Source organism: Pelophylax lessonae, assembly GCF_965119305.1.
Source record: "Pelophylax lessonae genome assembly, chromosome: 11".
NCBI lineage: Eukaryota > Metazoa > Chordata > Amphibia > Anura > Ranidae > Pelophylax > Pelophylax lessonae.
In genome coordinates, this window is record NC_138778.1 from 16492475 (window position 1) to 16520224 (window position 27750).

The 27750-nt window shown below is 47.7% G+C and overlaps 1 protein-coding gene across 1 annotated transcript; it reads right to left on the bottom strand.

Moving 5' to 3' along the window:
* Window positions 1-1381: 1381 nt before the first annotated feature.
* LOC309567616 (uncharacterized protein) lies at window positions 1382-20199 on the bottom strand. Its single transcript, XM_082273026.1, has 4 exons — window positions 20123-20199; window positions 8742-8902; window positions 3583-3712; window positions 1382-1742 (listed from the first exon to the last, which is right to left on the bottom strand). The coding sequence occupies exons 2-4, from the start codon at window positions 8836-8838 to the stop codon at window positions 1469-1471; spliced, it is 501 nt and encodes a 166-aa protein (XP_082129152.1). The 5' UTR covers window positions 8839-8902; window positions 20123-20199; the 3' UTR covers window positions 1382-1468.
* Between the last annotated feature and the right edge of the window lie 7551 nt (window positions 20200-27750).

Consider the following 27750-nt stretch of genomic DNA (forward strand, 5'->3'; position numbering starts at 1 on the left):
TCCTAGCACAAACACCCCCTAATGATTCCTACTAGCACAAATCCTTCACCATTCAAAAGGCCCCTCCGAGTACAAATTTTGTCCCCCCCTACTCCAAACCCCCCCCCCCCCATCCACCCTCCTAGCACAAACACCCCCTAATGATTCCTACTAGCATAAATCCTTCACCCTTCAAAAGGCCCCTCCGAGTACAAATTTTGTCCCCCCTAGTCCAAATCCCCCCCCCTTTCCTATCCACCCTCCAAGCGCAAACACATCTCCAATGATTCCTCCTAGCACAAATCCCTCCCCCCCCCAAAAAAAATGTCTCCTCCTAGCACAAATACCCCCCCCCCCTATCATATCACCACTTCTAGCACAAACCCCCCCCCCCCCCCCAATTGAACCCTCTTAACACAAATCTTTTTCTCCGACCCACCTCCCAACACAAATTCACCTGAATCACCACTCCTACCACACACACACATTTCTACTTCTAGAACAATTCTTTCCCCTTGTTGCCCCCCAAATTCCTCCTCCCAACACAAATCCCCTCCCCCCTCAATCTCCATGTTGTGCCCCCCCCCCCCTCCACCTCCCATGATACCACAGTGTCCCTCCTGCCCACCCCTTGTCCTGGCCCGCTCCCAGGTATATTTGGGCATGTGACCTCCCATGATGCAACACTCGGGCCCGAACAGACTATCACCAGATTTGAGCACAGGGTAAGGACATAGGAGGGATGGAGGGGCAGGAAAGTGTGTAATTGGGCCCATTCATATGTGTGCAGCACGTTAAGGCACACGTGTCAACATAAGCCACCAACACATCAAAAAAATCACATCTCCAAAAAAATTTGCCAGGAGGTCTAACTCTTCCCCCATTTTATCCAAAACTAAAAAAGTTTTCGGTTTAAATGCAAATTAGGGTCTAGTTATAAAGAAAAATAATTGCTGGACGAACGTCACAAGCAGTCGCCCAGCCGTAACGAATTTCCTCCTTATTTTGATTAATATGAATATTTTCTGTGATCATCAGCACCATCTAGTGACCAGAGCACACTTTCAAGATTGAGGTATTTCAGGAAAAATACTTTACTATGGCCACTAGATGGTGCTGAAGATCATGAAAAAAAAAAATGATATATGGGGAAGATTCGTAACAGCTGGGCGAACGCTTATAAGCATTCTTTTTTAATTAAATGGATCCCTTTAACTTAGCACATTGCCTTTTATTTATCTTGTGGTGTTTTCAGCTGCATGTTTATCTCTCCGTTTATTATTTTGGTATCCCGGAGATGCGACTTTGATCCAAAATATCCTGTATCCAAAAAAAAGGGCGTGTCAAATATCCCAAAAACAAACTTCCACCTATGGACTAAAAAGTATAAAAGAGAAAAAAACTATTTATTTACTAAGATGTGCTAGAGATCTTATACAAGCCAATGAAGCTGGATGTGTTTGGAAGCCCCCTTCGGCCTCTTCGTCGTCTATGATTGGTTATTCGAAGGTCGGACTTTTTTGACTCTCCGTGTCTGCGTGCCTTGGTTGGTCAGAATTCCACCTGATAGCTGCAGAGTCGGGACATTGATCGATTGATCTGCGTTCGGAGGAGGCCTCGCGGGTTGGACTTGCCGGCCGGCGCTCATTTGGTCCACGAAGGCCTCCACGGTGTCAAATTTGTTGGTCAGCTCCCCCAGCCGTTCCTTCAGGGCATTGAACTCCTTGTACAGGTCATCCAAGGCTTCGGAGAGGGATTTAATCCTGGGGGGGGGGGGGGGGGGAGAAGAGGCCGGGGGGTCAGAAAAATCTACCAGCAGAAGGCATATTGCAGTTCAATATAAGTAGATTAACCACTTGAGCTCTAGGGGGTTTTACCCCCTTCATGACCCAGCCATTTTTTGCTATTCAGCAAAATCTTAACCACTTCCCGACCGCCGCACGACTATTTACTGCAGCAGTCAGCCCCCTACAAGCAAAGCGACGTAGACCATGAGCCTGTAGGGGGCGCCCACGAGCCTGTAGGGGGCGAGCTCGCACCGTCGCCGGTGCGCTCCCGCCGCCGCTCGTTCCCTGCCTAGCCAGCGCATGTGACCGGCAGCTCCGATGTCCACCTGTCACTCGCGATCTCCCGCAGGAGAGGGAGAAAGACAGACGGCTGATGTAAACACAGCCGTCTGTCATTCTCCCTGAAGTAATGACAGAGGCTATGCAATCCTGCTATGTAGGATCGTATGTCTCTGTGATTACTTCACTAGCCACGCCCCCACAGTTAGAATCACGCCCCTAGGGACACACTTAACCCCTTGCTCACCAATAAAGTTAACCCCTTCCCTGCCAGTGTCATTATTACAGTAACCGTGCATATTTTTAGCACTGATTACTGTAGTGATGTCACTGGTACACCCAAAAGTGTCAAAAATGTCAGTCAGGGGTCCAATCTGTCCACCGTAATGTCGCAGTCCCGCAAAGAAATCGCAGATCGCCGCCATTACTCGTTTAAAAAAAAACAATAAAAATTACAGAAATCTTTCCCTTAGTTAGTAAACGCAGTAACTTTTGCGCAAACCAATCAAAATACGCTTATTGTGATTTTTTTTTACCAAAAATATGTAGCTGAAAACAAATTGGCCTAAAATGTTAAAAAATTGTGATTTTTAAATTTTTTGGGGGGGAATTTCACATAAAAAAAGTGAAAAATATTGTTATTTTTTCAAAATTGTCGCTCTTTTTTTGTTTATAGCGCAAAAAGTAAAAATCGCACAGGTGATCAAATACCACCAAAAGAAAGCTCTGTTTGTGGGAAAAAAAGGACGTCAATTTAATTTGGGTACAGCGTCGCACGACCGTGCAATTGTCCGTTAAATTCACGCAGTGCCGAATCGCAAAATAGGGCCTGGTCTTTGAGCAGCCAAATCCTCCGGGGCTTAAAGAGGTTGTAAACTCGCATTTTTTTTTTTTTCACCCTGCAAGAGAAAGACATAATGAGCTAGTATGCATCGCATACTAGCTCATTATGAAATACTTACCTTAGAACGAGCCCCTGCCATGCCGCCCGCTTACCTCTATGACGGGCGACATTTCCAGTCGCCCGTCTTCCGGGATCGCGGCATCCGGCCATCTGATTGGCCGGAGCCGCGGTGACGTCACTCCCGCGCACGCGCGCGAGAGCCGACGGTCACGGCACGGGGCTCTGAAGGAACGGCACCAGCGGCCGTTCCTTCAGAGCGCATGCGCCAGTGACGTCACTGGCTGCATGAAGGTAAATATCTCCTAAACGGTGCATGTTTAGGAAATATTTACAGTACCTATAGGTAAGCCTTATCATAGGATCACCTATAGGTACAAGTTGTAGAGGAGGGTTTACTTCCTCTTTAAGTGGTAAAGCAGGGAGGTTGAATGAGCATGAGTCTAATACAGAGCTCCCTCTAGTGGTTTATGTATAAATCTCTATATTATATACAATCACAAAAATATGGAAGAGCAATCATGTAAAAAATGGAAACGTCACATCAGAAAATGACTGTGCAAGGAATTGATGGATGAGTCATGAAAACATTAATATTGCAGGAGCTGACTAGAATGTTGCTGGAAGGACACTTACCTTCCGTAGTCGGGCAGGACAGTGTGATGGTCATATAGGAGAAGGTTCCGGAACTGCGTCATGATAGCAAACTTCCAGTTGTCTAAGACGTTGGTGAGGTTTGCACAACCCCGCATATTCACCTTCTCCGCTGCAGAGACAAAGATGGAAGACATTGTTCAGCACATCTGTTATTTGTATTAAAAGGACTCAGAGAAAAACACAGTGTGCCTGGGCTCTGATAGAAGCTTTCCCTCCATCTATGTCATCTATGCTTGTTACTGGGCTGACAATGTAAATATTGAGCATCATTGCCCCAGAACCGGTAATTAATCAAAGACTATCTGCTTCCATCAGAGACTAATAACAGAGCTGACAATGCTGACTTAGATATAAAGGTGCCAGGTCCAGGACTTGTCTGGTTGACTGAGATCTGTACTGTGAGGGGCACACCAGGGTGAGGGCTGATGAAAGAGGCGGTCCCTCAGGGGTGGGATCAGCAGGGGTGTGTACAGCACACAAGGGTAAGGGCTGATGAAAGAGGCGGTCCCTCTGGGATGGGATCAGTGGGGGTGTGTACAGCACACCAGGGTAAGGGCTGATGAAAGAGGCTGTCCCTCAGGGGTGGGATCAGTGGGGGTGTGTACAGCACACCAGGGTAAGGGCTGATGAAAGAGGCGGTCCCTCAGGGGTGGGATCAGTGGGGGTGTGTATGGCACACCAGGGTAAGGGCTGATGAAAAAGGCGGTCCCTCAGGGGTGAGATCAGTAGGCGTGTGTACGGCACACCAGGGTAAGGGCTGATGAAAGAGGCGGTCCCTCTGGGATGGGATCAGTGGGGGTGTGTACAGCACACCAGGGTAAGGGCTGATGAAAGAGGCGGTCCCTCAGGGGTGGGATCAGCAGGGGTGTGTAAGGCACACAAGGGTAAGGGCTGATGAAAGAGGCTGTCCCTCAGGGGTGGGATCAGTGGGGGTGTGTATGGCACACCAGGGTAAGGGCTGATGAAAGAGGCTGTCCCTCAGGGGTGGTATCAGTAGGGGTGTGTATGGCACACCAGGGTAAGGGCTGATGAAAGAGGCTGTCCCTCAGGGGTGGGATCAGCAGGGGTGCGTACGGCACACCAGGGTAAGGGCTGATGAAAGAGGCTGTCCCTCAGGGGTGGGATCAGCAGGGGTACGTACGGCACACCAGGGTAAGGGCTGATGAAAGAGGCGGTCCCTCGGGGGTGGGATCAGTGGGGGTGTGTATGGCACACCAGGGTAAGGGCTGATGAAAGAGGCGGTCCCTCGGGGGTGGGATCAGTGGGGGTGTGTACGGCACACCAGGGTAAGGGCTGATGAAAGAGGCGGTCCCTCAGGGGTGGGATCAGCAGGGGTGTGTACGGCACACCAGGGTAAGGGTTGATGAAAGAGGCGGTCCCTCGGGGGTGGGATCAGTGGGGGTGTGTACATCAGTCATCCCACAATCCTCTGCATTGGCTGAGATCATGTGACTAACAACCAGCAGGCAGGGAAATGACTGAACATTCCTGGTAAAGAAAAAGGTCACATTGGAGGGTGAATATTAATACAGACATTCCGTCTTCAAATCAGCAAAGTTTAGGATTTTGCCTCAGAATTGGTTGCTCTTCAGAACAGAGGATCCAGGCACAGGAGAGGCGAGTATATACAATGAGGAGTCGGAGAGCCGGAGCTACAGAGGGCTTAGTGTAAGGGTTACCAGGAGGGTTAGTGTTAGGGTTACAGGGAGGGTTAGTGTTGGGGATACAGGGAGGATTAGTGTTGGGGATACAGGGAGGATTAGTGTTGGGGATACAGGGAGGATTAGTGTTGGGGTTACAGGAAGGATTAATGTTGAAGTTACAGGGAGGATTAGTGTTGGGTTTACAGGGAGGAATAATGTTGAAGTTATAGGGAAGATTAGTGTTGGGGTTACAGGGAGGATTAATGTTGAAGTTACGGGAAGGATTAGTGTTGGGGTTACGGGGAGGATTACTGTTTGGGATACAGGGAGGATTAGTGTTGGGGTTACAGGGAGGATTAGTGTTGGGGATACAGGGAGGATTAGTGTTGGGGATACAGGGAGGATTAGTGTTGGGGATACAGGGAGGATTAGTGTTGGGGATACAGGGAGGATTAGTGTTGGGGATACAGGGAGGATTAGTGTTGGGGTTACAGGGAGGATTAGTGTTGGGGTTACAGGAAGGATTAATGTTGAAGTTACAGGGAGGATTAGTGTTGGGTTTACAGGGAGGAATAATGTTGAAGTTATAGGGAAGATTAGTGTTGGGGTTACAGGGAGGATTAATGTTGAAGTTACGGGAAGGATTAGTGTTGGGGTTACGGGGAGGATTACTGTTTGGGATACAGGGAGGATTAGTGTTGGGGTTACAGGGAGGATTAGTGTTGGGGTTACAGGGAGGATTAGTGTTTGGGATACAGGGAGGATTAGTGTTGGGGTTACAGGGAGGATTAGTGTTTGGGATACAGGGAGGATTAGTGTTGGGGATACAGGGAGGATTAGTGTTGGGGATACAGGGAGGATTAGTGTTGGGGTTACAGGGAGGATTTTTTGTTGGGGTTACATGGAAAGTTAATGTTGGGGTTACAGGGAGGATAATGTTGGGGTTACAGGGAGGGTTAGTGTTGGGAATACAGGGAGGGTTAGTGTTGGGATTTCAGGAAGGGTTAGTGTTAGGGTTACAGGGAGGATTAATGTTAAACAGAAAGTGGATACTAAGGTTACAGGGAGGATTAGTGTTGAAGTTACAGGGAGGATTAGTGTTGGGGATACAGGGAGGATTAGTGTTGGGGTTACAGGGAGGATTAGTGTTGGGGTTACAGGGAGGATTAGTGTTGGGGTTACAGGGAGGATTAGTGTTGGGGTTACAGGGAGGATTAGTGTTGGGGTTACAGGGAAGATTAGTGTTGGGGTTACAGGGAAGATTAGTGTTGGGGTTACAGGGAGGATTAGTGTTGGGGTTACAGGGAGGATTAGTGTTGGGGTTACAGGGAGGATTAGTGTTGGGGATACAGGGAGGATTAGTGTTGGGGATACAGGGAGGATTAGTGTTGGGGATACAGGGAGGATTAGTGTTGGAGTTACAGGGAGGATTAGTGTTGGGGATACAGGGAGGATTAGTGTTGGGGTTACAGGGAGGATTAGTGTTGGGGATACAGGGAGGATTAGTGTTGGGGATACAGGGAGGATTAGTGTTGGGGTTACAGGGAGGATTAGTGTTGGGGTTACAGGGAGGATTAGTGTTGAAGTTACAGGGAGGATTAGTGTTGGGGTTACAGGGAGGATTAGTGTTGGGGTTACAGGGAGGATTAGTGTTGAAGTTACAGGGAGGATTAGTGTTGAAGTTACAGGGAGGATTAGTGTTGGGGATACAGGGAGGATTAGTGTTGGGGATACAGGGAGGATTAGTGTTGGGGTTACAGGGAGGATTAGTGTTGGGGTTACAGGGAGGATTAGTGTTGGGGTTACAGGGAGGATTAGTGTTGGGGTTACAGGGAGGATTAGTGTTGGGGTTACAGGGAGGATTAGTGTTGGGGATACAGGGAGAATTAGTGTTGGGGATACAGGGAGAATTAGAGTTGGGGTTACAGGGAGGATTAGTGTTGGGGTTACAGGGAGGATTAGTGTTGGGGATACAGGGAGGATTAGTGTTGGAGTTACGGGGAGAATTAGAGTTGGGGTTACAGGGAGGATTAGTGTTGGGGTTACAGGGAGTATTAGTGTTGGAGTTACAGGGAGGATTAGTGTTGGGGATACAGGGAGAATTAGAGTTGGGGTTACAGGGAGGATTAGTGTTGGGGTTACAGGGAGGATTAGTGTTGGGGTTACAGGGAGGATTAGTGTTGGGGTTACAGGGAGGATTAGTGTTGGGGTTACAGGGAGGATTAGTGTTGGGGTTACAGGGAGGATTAGTGTTGGGGATACAGGGAGAATTAGTGTTGGGGATACAGGGAGAATTAGAGTTGGGGTTACAGGGAGGATTAGTGTTGGGGTTACAGGGAGGATTAGTGTTGGGGATACAGGGAGGATTAGTGTTGGAGTTACGGGGAGAATTAGAGTTGGGGTTACAGGGAGGATTAGTGTTGGGGTTACAGGGAGTATTAGTGTTGGAGTTACAGGGAGGATTAGTGTTGGGGATACAGGGAGAATTAGAGTTGGGGTTACAGGGAGGATTAGTGTTGGGGTTACAGGGAGGATTAGTGTTGAAGTTACAGGGAGGATTAGTGTTGGGGATACAGGGAGGATTAGTGTTGGGGATACAGGGAGGATTAGTGTTGGGGTTACAGGGAGGATTAGTGTTGGGGTTACAGGGAGGATTAGTGTTGGGGTTACAGGGAGGATTAGTGTTGGGGATACAGGGAGGATTAGTGTTGGGGATACAGGGAGAATTAGTGTTGGGGATACAGGGAGAATTAGAGTTGGGGTTACAGGGAGGATTAGTGTTGGGGTTACAGGGAGGATTAGTGTTGGGGATACAGGGAGGATTAGTGTTGGGGATACAGGGAGGATTAGTGTTGGAGTTACGGGGAGAATTAGAGTTGGGGTTACAGGGAGGATTAGTGTTGGGGTTACAGGGAGGATCAGTGTTGGGGTTACAGGGAGGATTAGTGTTGGGGTTACAGGGAGGATTAGTGTTGGGGATACAGGGAGGATTAGTGTTGGGGTTACAGGGAGGATCAGTGTTGGGGTTACAGGGAGGATTAGTGTTGGGGTTACAGGGAGGATTAGTGTTGGGGATACAGGGAGGATTAGTGTTGGGGATACAGGGAGGATTAGTGTTGGGGTTACAGGGAGGATTAGTGTTAGGGTTACAGGGAGGATTAGTGTTGGGGATACAGGGAGGATTAGTGTTGGGGTTACAGGGAGGATTAGTGTTGGGGATACAGGGAGGATCAGTGTTGGGGTTACAGGGAGGATTAGTGTTGGGGTTACAGGGAGGATTAGTGTTGGGGATACAGGGAGGATTAGTGTTGGGGTTACAGGGAGGATTAGTGTTGGGGTTACAGGGAGGATCAGTGTTGGGGTTACAGGGAAGTAGAAGGTGGGTGTACAATGTTATTTTAAAGTGACGTCCATATGGAAGATAAAGTCTACAAGGTATCCTGCACACAGCAGGCAGCAGTACTACCCCCCTCCCCCCCTCTGGGTAGATTTTACCTTCTGAGCGATAATCCCACTCCAGGGGTTCCCTCTTCTGCTTCAAGGCGAAGCCCATGGCCAAAACCAGCAGCAGACACAGCAGACTCCTCTCCATGGCTGCACCCAACAGACTGAAGAATGTAGATACAATCCTGTCTTTGCTGCTCTGGACCCCTGCGCTGTAAGGAGGAGGGAGGAGGTTAAAGTGGAATTCTAAGAAATGATTAAAGCTGCCTCCAGCCCACCATATGTGTGCCAGCAATGTAGGAGAGATAATAGATAAATAACTTAGGAAGATGATAACCACAGCACACACAGCGGCTCAATAGTTGGTCACCTTGCAGAACTGAGGCTTTGGTCTCAGTCTACAGCAGGTGCATTGTGACAGATTTAAGCCAATTTCATATTTAAATTTGCTCAGTCTAATCATACATTAATGTATTCTTAATTATAGTAAGTGCCTGAATCCATATTATTTTCCCCAAAATTCCCTGTCACTGGCGCTGGAAGGGGCAATCTCCAGCATGGGGTCACAGTGATAAAAACATGACAGTTTCTTTTTAAGGTTGAAGTCTGAGCAGATATATAAAAACTCCACGATATAATCAAGCTACAAATGCATCAAGAATACATATGTGCCCCGAATCAGAGATGGATGAGAGGACTCTGTGATGGGGGACTCTAATGTGATGGGAGGTTTCAGACTCTGTAATGTGGACATCTGTGGTGATGAGGGGCCTCTGATGTATGGGGGGACTCTGATATGATGGGGAGACCTCTGATGTGATGGGGGGGGGGGCTCTCATGTATAGGGGACCTCTGACTTTGTAAAGGGGGGCTCTGATTTCAAGAAGACGTAATGAGGAACCCCTGATGAGATGGGGGGATCTCTGATGTGAAGGGGGGACCTCTGATGTGAACAGTGGACTCTGATGTAATGCGAGGATTCTGATGTTAAGGGAGGACTTCAGAAGTGAAAAGGGGGCTCTGATGTGCTGACCTCTGATATGAAGGCTGACCTCTGATGTGAAGGGGGACTCTGATGTGATGGATGGACTTCTGATGTGATGGGGGGACTCCAATATGAGGGGGTGTGGCTCTGATGTGATGGGGTATTTTTAAGATTCTAAACCTCTGATGTGATTGGGGGACTGTTTTGTGATTTGGAGACTCTGATGTGATGGGGGGGGGGGACCTTTGATGTGATGGGGAATCTCTGATGTAACGGGGGGACCTCTGATGTGATGCGGGGTCCTCTGATGTGATGGGGGACCTCTGATGTGATGGAGGACCTCTGATGTGATGGGGGACCTCTGATGTGAAGGGGGACCTCTGATGTGATGGGGACCTCTGATGTAAAGGGGGACCTCTGATGTAAAGGGGGACCTCTGATGTGATGGAGGACCTCTGATGTAAAGGGGGGCCTCTGATGTGATGGGGGGACCTCTGATGTGAAGGGGGGCCTCTGATGTGAAGGAGGACCTCTGATATGATGGGGGACCTCTTATTTGATGGGGGACCTCTGATGTGATGGGGGGGCCTCTGATGTGAAGGAGGACCTCTGATATGATGGGGGGGACCTCTGATGTAAAAGGGGACCTCTGATGTGAAGGAGGACCTCTGATATGATGGGGTGGACCTCTGATATGATGGGGTGGACCTCTGATATGATGGGGGACCTCTGATGTGATGGGGGGGGACCTCTGATGTAAAGGGGGACCTCTGATGTGAAGGAGGACCCCTGACATGATGGGGAGGACCTCTGATGTGATGGGGACCTCTGATGTGAAGGAGGACCTCTGATATGATGGGGGACCTCTGATGTGATGGGAGGACCTCTGATGTGAAGGGGGGACCTCTGATGTGAAAGGGTACTCTGATGTAACGGGGGGGGGACCTCTGATGTGAAGGGGACTCTGATGTGAAGGTTGACCTCTGATGTAAGGGGGGGCTCCTTCCAGCAGTGTGTAGAGATGGGATCGGATCTGGGAATGGATGATGTCAGTGTAGCACAGCAGGCGGGATCCGCAGACACATAAAACACATCTGTTGTTGGAATATTCGAAGCACGCAAGAGAAAAAAAAGTTTTATAAGGAATATTTCCCGCAGTCACGCCACGTCCAGAACTGCAACTCCAGTACAAAGATTTTATTGGACAGATTGTTGCTCCCGGTGAGAACATACGGAGGAAAGATGCGGCGCTTTAGAAAGGCGATGAGATCTTTACTATATAAATACCAGAAATACAACACATGTGGGGTACAAAAAAAAAAGGGAGGGGGGCAAAGAAAAACAAGAGACTCACTTAATGCGTCCAATCAGGTGTTTGACTTTGAGGCGTATTTAAAGAACAAGGGAGGTGGGTCCAGATGCAGTGCACCTCCCACTGACAACTAATGATAATATAGTGTACAGATGTAACAAGCCTCCCATTACTCTAAATGATAAAGCAGGGGCGGGCACAGACAAAGCACACTTCCCTCTGACACCCAGTGATAAAGCAGGGGTGGGCACAGACAAAGCACACCTCCCTGTAACACCCAGTGATAAAGCAGGGGTTGGTACAGACAAAACACATCTCCCTATGACACCCAATGATAAAGCAGGGGTGGGCACAGACAAAGCACACCTCCTTCTAAAACCCAGTGATAAAGCAGGGGCGGGCACATACAAAGCACACCTCCCTATGACACCCAATGATAAGGCAGGGGTGGGCACAGACAAAGTACACCTCCCTCTAAAACCCAATGATAAAGCAGGGGTGGGCGATGACAAAGCACACCTCCCTCTGAAACCCAACGATAAAGCAGAAGGGGGCATAGAAAAAGCACACCTCCCTGTGACACCTAGTGATAAAGCAGGGGTTGGCACAGACACAGCACACATCCCTATGACACCCAATGATAAAGCAGGGGTGGGCACAGACACAGCACACCTCCTTATGACACCCAATGATAAAGCAGGAGTGGGCACAGACAAAGCACATCTCCCTCTGAAACCCAACAATAAAGCAGGAGTGGGCACAGACAAAGCACACCTCCCTCTAAAACCCAGTGATAAATCAGCGGCGGGCACATACAAAGCACACCTCCCTATGACACCCAATGATAAGGCAGGGGTGGGCACAGACAAAGTACACCTCCCTCTAAAACCCAATGATAAAGCAGGGGTGGGCACAGACAATGCACACCTCCCTCTGAAACCCAACGATAAAGCAGAAGGGGGCATAGACAAAGCACACCTCCCTGTGACACCCAGTGATAAAGCAGGAGTGGGCACAGACAAAACACACCTATGACACCCAATGATAAAGCAGGGGTGGGCACAGACTCAGCACACCTCCCTCTGAGACCCAATGGTAAAGCAGGGGCGGGCACAGAAAAAGTGCACTTCCCTTTGGACACTTAATGATAAAGCAGGAGTGGGCACAGACAAAGCACGCCTCCCTCTCACACTCAATGGTAAAGCAGGGGCAGGCACAGACAAAGCACACCTCCCTATGACACCCAATGATAAAGCACGGGTGGGCACAGACAAAGCACACCTCCCTCTGAAACCCAACGATAAAGCAGAAGGGGGCATAGACAAAGCACACCTCCCTGTGACACCTAGTGATAAAGCAGGGGTTGGCACAGACACAGCACACATCCCTATGACACCCAATGATAAAGCAGGGGTGGGCACAGACACAGTACATCTCCTCATGACACCCAATGATAAAGCAGGAGTGGGCACAGACAAAGCACATCTCCCTCTGAAACCCAACAATAAAGCAGGAGTGGGCACAGACAAAGCACACCTCTCTCTAAAACCCAGTGATAAATCAGGGGCGGGCACATACAAAGCACACCTCCCTATGACACCCAATGATAAGGCAGGGGTGGGCACAGACAAAGCACACCTCCCTCTAAAACCCAATGATAAAGCAGAGGTGGGCACAGACAAAGCACACCTCCCTCTGAAACCCAACGATGAAGCAGAAGGGGGCATAGAGAAAGCATACCTCCCTGTGACACCCAGTGATAAAGCAGGGGTTGGCACAGACAAAACACACCTCTGACACCCAATGATAAAGCAGGGGTGGGCACAGACTCAGCACACCTCCCTCTGAGACCCAATGGTAAAGCAGGGGCGGGCACAGAAAAAGTGCACTTCCCTTTGGACACTTAATGATAAAGCAGGAGTGGGCACAGACAAAGCACACCTCCCTCTCACACTCTATGGTAAAGCAGGGGCAGGCACAGACAAAGCACACCTCCCTATGACACCCAATGATAAAGCAAAGGTGGGCACAGACAAAGCGCACTTCCCTCTTACACTCAATGATAAAGCAGGGAGGGGCACAGACAAAGCACAGCTCCCTCTGACACCCAATCATAAAGCAGGAGTGAGCACAGACACAGCACACCTCACACTTATTCTCAATGATCAAGCAGGGGCGGGCACAGACAAAGCACACCTGCCTCTGATACCAAATGTTAAGGCAGGGGTGGGCATAGACAAAACATACCTCCCAATGACACCCAATCATAATGCAGGGGTGGGCACAGACACAGCATACCTCCCACTATACCCCAACCATCAAGCAGGGGCAGGCACAGACAAAACACACCTCCCTATGACACCCAATGATAAAGCAGGGGCAGGGGCAGGCACAGACAAAGCACACCTCCCTATGACACCCAATGATAAAGCAGGGGTGGGCACAGACAAAGCAAATCTCCCTCTGACACCCAATGATAAAGCAGAGGCGAGCACAGACAAAGCACACTTCCTTCTGAGACTCAATAATAAAGCAGGGGCAGGCACAGACAAAGCACACCAACCTCTGAGACCCAATGATAAAGCAGGGGCAGGTACAGACAAAGCACACCTCCCTCTGATACCCAATGATAAAGCAGGGGCGGGCACAGACAAAGCACACCATCTCTGACACCCAATGATAAAGCAGGGGCAGGTACAGACAAAACACACCTCCTTCTGACACCCAATGATAAAGCAAGGGCAGGTACAGACAAAGCACACCTCCCTCTGACACCCAATGATAAAGCAGGGGCGGGCACACACAAAGCACACCTCCTGGATAAGATGATTAGCGGATCTAGATGGGTCTTATGTCCTCGGACAGTTCCACATCCTTACCATCAAAACCCAACTGGACTTTAGAGCCGGTTCACACTGGTGCGATGTGGGAAACCCTTTGAATCTAGTGCCCGCATCGCACCTGAATCCCCGGCAGTTCACACTGCCCTCTGCAAACCACTGAGGGTGTCAATACAAAGTTAATGAAAACCTCAGATTGGTTCGCAGATCGCAGTGCGAACTGTGAATTCAGAGAGAAATCGGATTGCATGGGTGTGAATACCCATGTGATCTGATTTTGGTGCGGACAAAAAAAAAGGGTCATGCACGGGCAATGCGGTGCGAATCACATGCGATGTCTGGCATCGCACCAGTGTGAACTGGCCCAAATCCCCTAGATACATTTCAGGTGTGCAAAGTCGTATCGTTTCCATTATAGGTTAGAAAGTAGCCAAATCCTAATATCACAGGAGGAACTGGAAGGTGGGTGGTTGTATGTGGATGTATCCCCCTCCCCCCTTTTTTTTTGCCAGTTCCTCCTGTGATATTAAGTTTCTAAAATCATTGATTGTTGATGTATGTTAATGGTTCTAAGTATAAAAATATGATTGATTACTTATTTGTCATTTGTGATTTGTTATGATTTGTTATTAAAGGGAAACTCCAGTCAAAAATTAAATTGTTCCTATTATTATTATGTTACATATCTTTATCTTTGATATTATTCATTTTCTGGATAGCTGCTTGTGTACCTTAGAAAGTCTTATCTAAGCTGGACAATCAGCTTCTTCCTGTTCTTCACTGACAACAAAATTTGCTAATCTGTCTTTCCATCTCTCCTATCCTTCACAGAACATGATCTCCTCCTGTCTTCATAGCCTCGTATAGGAGAGAGAGGGGTACAAAGGAACATTTTTGAAAGTTTAGAAGGATCCATTTTTTATTTTCACCTTTGAAAACGTCATCTGTGACGAAACGACGTTAGGTCACGGCGTGCTGACGTCATTTCCTACAGCGTTCCGACTAGTGCGGATGTGCAGAGCCGTCCGGCCGGCGGATAATACAAGCGTTTTATCTTCTGTTTTAAATGTGAGTTTATTACCTTTTTTTATATTAAATACAATTACAGTTTAACACTATGGAGGTCTTTATGTTTTACTTATTTGGGGCCAACCACCATTGAGCATCTAAGGCGATTCAATACTTACCTTCTGAGTCAATCAAGTCGGAGTTTTGGTCTGTTTCCTATGTTCCTGTGGGAATTCTGAGGTCCATCCATCCAGGATATCCAACACTTATTTACTATCTGCATCTGGTAAGAGGCTTGGAGGTGTTGATACGCTAGATCTTTGGGGTGGAATCTATCTATTCTCATAAGAGAGTCTGGTAAGGGACTGACCTATCAGTGGTGGATAACCTCTGGTGGTTTCCTCCTCTCTGGTGGAGAATACCTTATTATTCCTGGCTCTGGCTCTTTTCTATCATATATTGCCAATAACACATTTACTTCTGGTAAGCAGTATTAATGTTGGTGGCGGATTGGTTCTATTCTTTCTTTTCACACAGTATTATTCCAGTTTAACACAACACTGGTGTTTCACAATTATCAGCACATAATACATTTATTTGTGGGGTTTTACGCTATGGCGTTTTTCTATTTTTTTCTATGATTTTACATATCCAAAATCCTGAGGTTTATCAAAGGATATCTACTACGTCATCAAGTTTGCCGGTTTGGATTCTGGGCCTTTGATATTCTATGTTCTGGTAAACACATTACCCAGAGGGAATTTGGATTGACAACACTTTTTTCGTTTCTCAACATTCACATTGTGGAATTATTGGACATTATTTGAACACTTTTTGGACTTTAATTAGTTCTATTTCATTTAGAGCGATTTTTGTTATATTTGTATTTTTAGGGGTGTGGTCACACTTGAAGTCGCAGCTTTTGTTTATTTGTCACCTTTAGCGCGGTTATTTTTTCCTTTAACCACTTGCCGACCAGTCACATTGACTGTACTGCGACAAAGTGGTTCGTTATCGTCCAGCGACGTCGCTGAACTCCTCCCCCTGTAGGCGGCGCTCGCGCGCCGCTGGAGGCGCGCTCCCGCTGTTTTCAGTCACAGCGGGAGTCGGGCCAGGGGAGGAGCGGCAGCGATCGCCGCTGCTCTTCCCCGATCGTCGGGGAATCTAGTTTGGAGATCCGCCCGCCTGTGTAAACAGAGCGGGCGGATCTCCTCAGTGACAAGGAGTGACAGATTGCAGGGTTCAGCATAGCTCAACATGCGATCTGTCCCTGTGTCACTCAGTCACCTCCCCCCACACACGTCAGTAAGCACCAAGCATACATTAACCCCTCCCTCTCTAATAAAATTAACCCCTTCCCTCCAGTGTCATTTTTACAGTAACAGTGCATATATATAACACTGATTACTGCAGTAATGTCACTGGTACTCCCAAAAGTGTCAAAAATGTCAGTCAAGGGTCCGATCTCTCCGCCGCAATGTCGCAGTCCCGCAAAAAAAATCGCAGATCGCCGCCATTACGCGTTAAAAAAAAAAACACCAAAAATGACAGAAATCTTTCCCTTAGTTAGTAAACGCAATAGCTTTTGCGCAAACCAATCAAAATACGCTTATTGTGATTTTTTTTACCAAACATAGGTAGCGGAAAATAAATTGGCCAAAAATGTAAAAAAAATTTAGATTTTTACATTTTTGGGGGGGGGGGGGGGGGATTTCATATAAAAAAAATGTTAAAAATATTGTTATTTTTTTCAAAATAAACACTATTTTTTTGTTTATAGCGCAAAAAGTAAAAATCGCACAGGTGATCAAATACCGCCAAAAGAAAGCTCTGTTTGTTGGAAAAAAAAGGACGTAAATTTCGTTTGGGTACGGCGTCGCACGACTGCGCAATTGTCAGTTAAAGTCGCACAGCGCCGAATCGCAAAAAGTGGCCTGGACGTAAGACAGCAAAAATCCTCCGGTGGTAAAGTGGTTAATATCCATTTTTTATTGCTTGTTACATGTGAGTTATGAGTTTTAGGCTCTGTTTCCACTAGTGCGACTTTTCATGCGAAGGTTTACCCCCCTTCATGGCCAGATCATTTTTTGCTATACGGCACTGCGTTATTTTAACTGACAATTGCGCGGTCGTGCGACGCTGTACCCAAATAAAATTGATGTTCTTTTTTTCCCAGAGCTTTCTTTTAGTGGTATTTGATCACCTGTGCGATTTTTATTTTTTGCTCTATAAACAAAAAAATAGCGTCATCTTCCCCTCTCATAGAACGGCGGTCTGTCTTGTTTACATAGGAAGACCGCCATTCTACTGAGAACGATCGCAGGGTATCGACAAACATCAGGCCTGCTGGACCCGCTGATTGGCTCCTGCTGTGACCAATCACAGTGGGAGTGGATCGCCGGCAGCGCGCACGCGCGACCCAGACCCAGTGCACAAAATCACGTACAGATAAGTGATTTTGTGCAGGAGGGCCGCCCTGCCGCAGTATATCTGTATGGGGCAGTCCAGAAGAGGTTAAATCGCAGTTCCACCCAAAAGTGGAACTCCCGCTCATTTGCTTCCTCTCCCCCCCCCCCCTCCGGTGCCACATTTGGCACCTTTTAGGGGGGAGGGGGGGAACGGATACCTGTTTTTGACAGATACCCTTCCCCACTTTCAGGATTCGGCGCCGCGGCGCCGTCCCTCGGATGTTTGGGCCCCTCCTTCTTCCCCCGCCGACCCAATAATAATGCGCATGCACAGTAGGGACCTGCCCGTGAACCGCAAGGCTTCACTGCCGGGTTCCCTTACTAGCAATGGTGGCGGCAGCACCCGACAGCCAATGGAAACATCGGCTGCGGTGCCGACATCGCTGGTTCCAGGACAGGTAAGTGTCCTAATATTAAAAGTCAGCAGCTACAGTATGTGTACAGTGTGTGTAGCTGCTGACTTTTAATTTTTGGAGGGGGGGGGGGTGAAACTCCGCTTTAAAGCGATATCAAACGCAAAACCAAAAATGTCACATATTGCAGCTTACCAATCATTAGATGTGGCGGCTGCATTCGTTTTCTTTTTTTTAAGGCTTTTTTCTCCCCTCTGTTATCACCTGGTGAGCTGGCCAGTAACACACCTCCTGTATTACATAGTTACATAGTTAGCGAGGTTGAAAAAAGACATCAGTCCATCCAGTTCAACCTATGATGTGTGTGTGTGATTTGATGTTAACCATACATTGTATACCCCTGTATGTTGTACATTGTATACCCCTGTATGTTGTATGTTGTATACCCCTGTATGTTGTATGTTGTACATTGTATACCCCTGTATGTTGTATGTTGTACATTGTACATTGTATACCCCTGTATGTTGTACATTGTATACCCCTGTATGTTGTACATTGTATACCCCTGTATGTTGTATATTGTATACCCCTGTATGTTGTATGTTGTATACCCCTGTATGTTGTATGTTGTACATTGTATACCCCTGTATGTTGTACATTGTATACCTCTGTATGTTGTACATTGTATACCCCTGTATGTTGTACATTGTATACCCCTGTATGTTGTATGTTGTACATTGTATACCCCTGTATGTTGTACATTGTATACCCCTGTATGTTGTACATTGTATACCCCTGTATGTTGTACATTGTATACCCCTGTATGTTGTATGTTGTATACCCCTGTATGTTGTATGTTGTATGTTGTACATTGTATACCCCTGTATGTTGTACATTGTATACCCCTGTATGTTGTACATTGTATACCCCTCTATGTTGTACATTGTATACCCCTCTATGTTGTACATTGTATACCCCTCTATGTTGTACATTGTATACCCCTGTATGTTGTGGTCTCCAAGGTGCCCATCTAATAGTTTTTTTAAACTATCAATGCTCCCTGCTGATACCACTGCTTGTGGAAGTGAATTCCACATCCTTACTGCTCTGACAGTAAAGAACCCCCTACGTACTTTAAGGTTAAACCGCCTTTCCTCTAGTTTTAGTGAGTGGCCACGTGTCTTATTGTATTCCCTTTTGTTCCTTATGCTAGGGTCGCCAGTACAGTATTTGTACATTGATATCATAATAACCCCCCTCAATCGTCTCTTCTCCAGAGAGAATAGGTTCAATGTTTGTAGTCTTTCCTCATAGCTGATGCCCTCCATTCCCCTAATTACTTTTGTTGCCCTTCTCTGGACTCTCTCCAGTTCCAGCACATCCTTCCTGAGGACCGGTGCCCAGAACTGGACAGCATACTCCAGATGTGGCCGGACCAGAGTCTTGTAGAGAGGGAGAATAATCTCTTTATTTCTGGAGTGAATCCCCTTTTTTATACATCCCAGTATTCTGTTGGCTTTGCTTGCAGCGGCTTGGCATTGCATGCCACTGCCAAGCCTGTTGTCTACTAGGACCCCCAGGTCCTTTTCCATCCTAGACTCACCCAGAGGTTCCCCCCCTAGTGAGTAGCTTGCTTTCTGATTTCTGGCACCCAGGTGCATTACTTTACATTTTTCAACATTAAACCTCATCTGCCATGTAGTTGCCCACCCCATTATTTTGTTCAGATCCCCTTGTAAGGTTTCCACATCCTGCATAGAAGATATCGGCATGCTTAGTTTAGTATCATCTGCAAATACTGAGATTGTGCCGGATATCCCCTCCTCTAGATCATTTATGAATAAATTAAACAGGATTGGTCCCAGGACAGAACCCTGAGGGACCCCACTTTCCACACCCGCCCAATCCGAGTACTCCCCATTAATCACCACCCTTTGCACTAATTAGAGCCCCCCCACACACACTCTGTATGAAGGAGCACATGGAGCACCTCTTGATAGCAGCGTTGTCAGTCTGGTGGGGGGAGTGTTAGATGGACTAGCAGATTTAGATACACTAACACATTGAAGCCAAGCTCCAGCTCACACTCTATAATCAGTTACAGTAACAGTTTTTTTTTTCCTTTTGGGATAAGGGTTTTACATTAGCTGATCATTGTAAGCACCCCTGCCATTGGTGAACGCTTTGTCTCATCCCTCTAACTGATACATCTGCAGAACAGCTTGTTTGGTTGATATACAACAGACTTACTGGCAGGATCACCAGGTGAAAATTAAGGAAAGAAAGCCTAAAAAAGGAAACAAATACAGCCGTCACATCTAATTGGTAAGCTGCAATATAAAAAATGTTTGCTTTTTGGGTTTATTACGGCATTAAAGGAGGAGGAGGTGTTTGGTAATGTCTACAATGCTCCATGGGGTCCAATAAAGTCTAATAGAGTAGAGGCCCCTGTATTCAGAGTCTTACCTGATGCCAGCAGCGCGCCTCGTGATCGTCTCTGGTCGCTCGCTCTTCTCTCTCCAGTTAAATCATCCCAAATCCTCGCCCACTGCTTTTTTTTCCCTGTCCTCTCCTTCCCCACCCTTTATGGGCTGTTCGGACTCCTAGAGGCTCACAGATCCCTGCAGGCTATAGAGGTCTGCAGACAACCTGTGAGAAAATCACCAAAGGGCCCCTGTGGGACACCAGTTTTGCCCCCCCCCCCCCCCCCATTCAACTACTGGCCAAATAAAACCCTGTATTCCCCGATTATTGAATGACATGGAAATCTATGAGACAAAACCAGGGCAGACAGAACCCGGCTCACCCACATCTGCTAGAAATTGGCCTCTAACTTAAAGTGATTGTAAACCCACTTTAAAGACATTTTTACCTATAAGTGCTATAAATATCTCCTAAACTTGCACCGTTTAGGAGATATTTACATTGCATGCAAGCGATGATGTCATCAGCGCGTGCGCTCTGAAGGAACGCCCACCCGTGCCGTTCCTTCAGAGCCCTGTGCCATGAACGGCGGCTCCCGCGCGCGTGCCCGGGAGTGATGTAATCGCGCCTCCGGCCAATCAGATGGCCAAAGGACGCGATCCAGGAAGCAGGGCGGCCGAACATGTCGGCCCTTTTTTTTTTTCTCTCTCTCTCTCTCTCTCCCCCTCTCCCCCTCTCTCTTCCCCTCTCCCCCTCTCTCTCTCTCCCCCTCTCTCTCTCTCTCTCTCTCCCCCTCTCTCTCTCTCTCTCCCCCTCTCTCTCCCCCTCTCCCTCTCCCCCTCTCTCTCTCTCTCTCTCTCTCTCTCTCTCTCTCTCCCCCTCTCTCTCTCCCCCTCTCCCCTCTCTCTCTCTCTCTCTCTCCCTCTCTCTCTCTCTCTCCGGGTTGGGGGGGCGGCACAGTGAAGGGTAGGCACATAGAGAGGGGGGGGGGGGGGGGGAGAATCAGAAGCAATCAGAACAGGGAGGGGGATTTGTGTCGGAGAAGCAATTACAGCAGTGGTCCTCAACTCCGGTCCTCAGGACCCACTAACAGGACAGATTTTAAGTATTACCTTGGGGAGATGCAGACTAGAATACTGCAATCACTGAGCAGCAAATTATATCACCTGTGATGTAATTTAGTTGTCATGCAAACCTGGCCTGTTAGTGGACCGAGGACCGGAGTTGAGAATGAGGACCACTGAATTACAGGAACTATGGCCTGTGTCTGTGGCTCTATACAGCTCTATACAGCTCTATACAGGAGGGAGAGAAGCTGGCTTTCAGCTGCTGTATAGAGCCACACAGGGCTTCCTTCTGTAATTGCTCCTCCGTCCGACCAGCACCGATTCCCAATGTTGTTGGGGCCCCCCTTTGTGCCGGGGCCCCCTACCGGAGGACTGGTGGTCCCCCCCTAACAGTGGCCCTGCACACAATTCAACTTTTGTTGTTTGATTTCCTTTAGATTTACCTTCAATGATGTAGTACAGGGGCTGGCCTGACTACATACAAAATTGAAAGTGTTTAGGTTTGACCTCATATTATTTGGTTTTGGTAAATCTAAAGGAAATTGTATAGTGTGTATCCAGTTTAAGTAATTTTCTAGCAAAAAATACTGATTTTACCTTGTAAGTAACAAGAGTCAGAAAAAGGCTTAGGCAGGAAGGGGTTAATAGATCATCTCCAGGCATCGGAGGACAAATATATACCGGCATTACCGTGTCATGTCAGACATTGGCTTTAATTAGGATATTGCTGCTAATAAGTTGTCACAATGATAACCCGCTGGATCTCTGAGGGCCCCACATCTGCACTAATGATCAGATATGACATATGGCGGGGGTAATGGGAACTGACAGGTTTGGACGCCAGTGACGCTCAGGAAGGTGTTTATTCACAGATTGCAGAGCTGCTCCTGATAATCCTGCGCCGTAAATCCATCATCGATAATTCCTTCAAGATGGGGGGGGGTTTGAAGAGGAACTCAGAGGGGTAAGGGGAGGATTTGATGGGATTTCTCTGGAAGTGGTCTGGAAAATGTTCCTACATGACAGCCCAGAAAACACGGAGAATACAGACCTGGGGGGAATCAACTTTTTATTTCCCAGAAAGAGATCTGATTATAGGGAGTGAAGTTCTCACTGATCTCCGATGTAAAGGGCATTCTTCCCAATGACCACCAATGTAAGGAGCATTCTTCCCACTGACCTCCAATGTAAGGAGCATTCTTCCCACTGATCACCAATGTAAGGAGCATTCTTCCCACGGACCCCCAATGTAAGGAGCATTCTTCCCCCTGACCACCAATGTAAGGAGCATTCTTCCCACTGACCACCAATGTAAGGAGCATTCTTCCCCCTGACCACCAATGGAAGGAGCATTCTTCCCACTGACCTCCAATGTAAGGAGCATTCTTCCCACTGACCACCAATGTAAGGAGCATTCTTCCCCCTGACCACCAATGGAAGGAGCATTCTTCGCACTGATCACCAATATAAGGAGCATTCTTCCCCCTGACCACCAATGTAAGGGACATTCTTCCCACTGACCACCCATGTAAGGAGCATTCTTCCCACTGACCACCAATGTAAGGGACATTCTTCCCACTGACCTCCAATGTAAGGGACATTCTTCCCACGGACCCCCAATATAAGGAGCATTCTTCCCACTGACCTCCAATGTAAGGAGCATTCTTCCCCCTGACCACCAATGGAAGGAGCATTCTTCGCACTGACCACCAATGTAAGGGGCATTCTTCCCACTGACCACCCATGTAAGGAGCATTCTTCCCACTGACCTCCAATGTAAGGAGCATTCTTCCCACTGACCTCCAATGTAAGGAGCATTCTTCCCACTGACCACCAATGTAAGGAGCATTCTTTCCACTGACCACCAATGTAAGGAGCATTCTTTCCACTGACCACCAATGTAAGGAGCATTCTTCCCACTGACCCCCAATGTAAGGAGCATTCTTCCCACTGACCACCAATGGAAGGAGCATTCTTCCCACTGACCCCCAATGTAAGGAACATTCTTCCCACTGACCACCAATGTAAGGAGCATTCTTTCCACTGACCACCAATGGAAAGAGCATTCTTTCCAAAGACAATATAACAGTCATTCTCCCAAATCACTCCTATTGTAAGGGACATTCTCCCCACTGACCACCAATGTAAGGAGCATTCTTCCCACTAACCTCCAATGTGAGGAGCATTCTTCCCACTGACCACCAATGTAAGGAGCATTCTTCCCACTGACCACCAATGTAAGGGGCATTCTTCCCCACTGACCAAGATTGGAAACCAGTTCAATTCTTTGTGGCCTCCTGTTCTTGATGTACAAATCCTAACACCTCAAGTTCCTGGGGACACGGTGGGTGTAGGGAATAAAACCAAGACACATTTTTTTTTTCCAAGCATCTTTATTTCAATCCAGCAGAGCTGAAATACACAGAGCCCATTAGGAGGCTCCTCCCCCCACCACACTCCTGTATACCCCAGCAAAGCGAATACACCAAGACGAGGAGAGTCAAAGCAGAGCAACGCGCCAAAATCCAGACACTTACTGGATGAACAAAGCACCACCGGCTTCCCACAACCCGACATCCCAGGAAGAAACTCTACCCTTGGAATTCTATTAAAAGAACCTAAGTTTGCAAAATAAAATTAGTTCAAGGGGAGATATTTGGGGCTTTGAATATTTGGGGACGGATGTTTTTAGCCTGGAAATGAAGACTATATAATAATCGGATTAAGGCGGGTATAGCGAGAGTTATTGTACCAATAAGGGTTTACCTTTATTTCAGCTCATCCCAAACCTGGCGTTCTGTATGGCTTAATGCTTATCTGCAACGAATATGTGTCTCATCCCACTTGCTCCAATCTACTGGCTCATACTGAATAGGGATGAGCGTGTCTTGACACGGCCCCACTGCACAGCCAAGCTCAGTGTGCTGCTGCTTCTCCTTCCCCCAGCTCTTATGCAGAACAGAGGGAATGTGATCATTTATAAAAGAAATCGAAAAAAAAAAAAAGGTATTTATAATATTTTTTTTTTTATATCTACAAAAATGTTTTGCCTTTCATTTCTATTTTAAACTGAATTGGTTGTTTTACAAGGTGATCATTTACAGGTCACTTTATTTTCTGTAAATGCAATATGGCCACCTGGAGGCGCTCTGTACACAGATGGTATACAGACCGCCCCCCAAGAAATCAACCACGTTAGGAATAGGCTACCAATGCGCCACAATCAATGCAAAAATATGCACGACCCTTTCCTAACAACACAGTGCACTGCAATGCATAGTATGCGCCTCAATGTGCTGTGATCTACTGTCCAGTGCTTTGGGGGTGCAATGCACAATGAATAGAACCGTACATAGAGCATGCTGTTTTAGCATGCATTGCCACAATGTATAGGTGTGAATGGGCCCTTGTACCACTATAAACCACCTTGCATTCCAACAATAGGCAAAATTTAGTAGACAAGTAGGCAAATTTTACCAAAATTTTGGGAAAGTGAAACTGATTTTGGCTCATACCTAATGGTGAGTCATGGGTCCACTTCAAATTGTATTCCAAGCAAGAACAGAGAGAGAAATATGAGTGACAACATATAGAACGTTGTAATGTAAACCTGACTGGGCCTCTCCCCCTCCGTCCTAAAAAGGTTGGGAACCACTAATTTAAAGGATAAGTTCAACTTTTCACAATAAAATTAAAAGTGAACTCCAAATATCCTGAATTCCCGTTTAGAGTAGGGATGCACCGATTCGACTTTTTTTGCACCCGATACCTGGCGTTGTGAAATCGCCGATACCGGAACTGATCCAGAGCTGCACACAAAGCATGCGGCTGCAGTACAGAGCAAAGCCACTGCTTCATGTGTACGGCTCCTCCATTCACAGGCGGAGTGCATCTGATATCACTCCGCCTTTGAGCCGGGACTATACAGGAAGTAGCGGCTCCCATCCCATACTACTACTGCACCTAGTAAGGGATGGCTGAGCCGTTACCAAGCAAAAACCGGATCGGCCAGTGGATCGGTCAATGTTACCGATCCCCCGATCCAGCTATAATGGCCATATCGGCGCCGATATCCGATCCGAATATCGGATCTGTGAATCCCTAGTTTAGAGCCCATTGCACATAGCAGCCATGATGCCCTGTGCTGCCAGTGTAGCAGTCTGTACACCATATTACACACCAAGCTGACCAATGAGAAACACACCTAAGGCTTCTTCTTCCTGGAAGGTGTCCCAGAAGAAGGAAGCACTTCTCATTGGTCAGTGTGATCACATGGTTGCACTGACCAATGAGTGCTTGCTATTGCAAGCATTATTATGGGTTCTCTCTCTCTTGGGCTAAGTTGTGGTGTTTGGCATTATGACCGCCATTTGCAGTGGGGTTCAGAGTAGGATAGCCACCTCCTATCTTTATTCGAGGACACGTATTAATTATACAGGTTCTGAGGCTAATATAATGCACAAAAGGCACCAAGTGAGTTTAGTTAACACCTTAATCAGCCACAAAACCTGTGTAATTATTGTGTGTCCTGGTTTGAAAGGATGAGGTGACCCTAGATCAGAGGGGTGGCCAGAATATTCAGAATCAGTTCACTTTTCATGAAAAGGTGAACTTACCCTTATACACTTACACAAGGCACATATGCTTCCAAGGTTGCTGTACTGAAAGCGGTCACCCAGTACATTGACCGAGCTGTCACAGGCAGTTGCTGGCCTCTGGTTATAATTGGAAGCCGATGGGCTCCCGATCACCTGACCACTGTGAAAGCCAATCACCATGATCACGTGATCAGGAAGTCTGTCCTGCCCCCCCCCCCCCCGGCATAAAGGCCCAGTGAAATGGCCACTGGGAGGGGGCAGGAAGGGGTTAACAAAGAGCAAAACGTAAAGTGTTACTAAAGCCAGGAGCCTGCATTCACTATATCTGCTCTCCCCCGGAGCCTGCAGTCACTATATCTGTTATCCCCAGGAGCCTGCATTCACTATATCTGGTCTCCCCAGGAGCCTGCATTCCCTATATCTGCTCTCCCCAGGAGCCTGCATTCCCTATATCTGCTCTCCCCAGGAGCCTGCATTCCCTATATATGCTCTCCCCAGGAACCTGCAGTCACTCTATCTGCTCTCCCCAGGAGCCTGCATTCACTATAACTGGTCTCCCCAGGAGCCTGCATTCACTATATCTGGTCTCCCCAGGAGCCTGCAGTCACTATATCTGCTCTCCCCAGGAGCCTGCATTCACTATATCTGCTCTCCCCAGGAGCCTGCAGTCACTATATCTGCTCTCCCCAGGAGCCTGCATTCACTATAACTGGTCTCCCCAGGAGCCTGCATTCACTATATCTGGTCTCCCCAGGAGCCTGCATTCCCTATATCTGCTCTCCCCAGGAGCCTGCATTCACTATACCTGGTCTCCCCAGGAGCCTGCATTCACTATATCTGCTCTCCCCAGGAGCCTGCATTCCCTATATATGCTCTCCCCAGGAACCTGCAGTCACTCTATCTGCTCTCCCCAGGAGCCTGCATTCACTATACCTGGTCTCCCCAGGAGCCTGCATTCCCTATATATGCTCTCCCCAGGAACCTGCAGTCACTCTATCTGCTCTCCCCAGGAGCCTGCATTCACTATACCTGGTCTCCCCAGGAGCCTGCATTCCCTATATCTGCTCTCCCCAGGAGCCTGCATTCACTATACCTGGTCTCCCCAGGAGCCTGCATTCACTATATCTGCTCTCCCCAGGAGCCTGCATTCACTATATCTGGTCTCCCCAGGAGCATGCATTCACTATATCTGGTCACCCCAGGAGCCTGCATTCACTGGTCTCCCACAGTACACAGAAAATGGAAATGCAATAGTTTAAAAAAAAATATATATAAATTGCTAAATTCCTTTTCTCATTAGAAGTATATAGCAGTCTTGTGACTTTCTATCAGTGTTTAAAGGTCGTAGGAGGAGTTTTCATTCTTCCCTGATTGTCCTATGAGGCTGCAGGACAGTGCTGATTGGCCCTGTGCTGATCACATGCACTCTCCCAAGAAAAAAGAAAACTAGCAATACACACTGAACTGAGCATGTGCAGAGTGCCCCCCCCCAAGGCCCTATTCTATCAGGAGAGGGATTGGCACAATGGAAGAAGAGGGGGGGGGGGGGGCGCGGAGAAGACAGGATCAAACAGCCTTTTTACACAATGCAGAGGATTAACCTCTTGAGTTCCACAGTAAGTATAACAAGCATGCTTTAACACATATACATACTGTTTTTTCTGTTGTGGGTTTAGTAACACTTTAAAGTGTCAAAGCAAGCTCTTACTCACCGTTTTAGCTGCATGCACTGTTAAAGTAGAAGTCCACCTTAATAGTTAAGAGCCCATTCACATTGAGGCGACGCGACTTCAGGGGGGCGACCTGTGAAGTCGCGTGCACCGCGACTTCGGCGTGACTTGCAGAGACTTCACATAATTGAAGTCAATGCAAGTCGCTCCAAGGTCGCCCCAAAGTAGTATAGGACCCTTTTTCTAAGTCGGAGCCACTTGTTTCGCTCCTATTAGAACTGGTCCTGTACTACTCAATGGACCGCGACTTGTCAGGCTGACAAGTCGCCTGACAA

What these genes read in the sequence shown, in the direction of transcription:
- LOC309567616 (XM_082273026.1), bottom strand. Translation starts at nt 8,838, where the DNA reads ATGGAGAGGAGTCTGCTGTGTCTGCTGCTGGTTTTGGCCATGGGCTTC. An exon ending in GTGGGATTATCGCTCAGAAG is followed by an intron (nt 3,713 to 8,741) that starts GTAAAATCTACC and finishes TTGTCTCTGCAG; the next exon opens with CGGAGAAGGTGAATATGCGG. An exon ending in GTCCTGCCCGACTACGGAAG is followed by an intron (nt 1,743 to 3,582) that starts GTAAGTGTCCTT and finishes CCCCCCCCCCAG; the next exon opens with GATTAAATCCCTCTCCGAAG.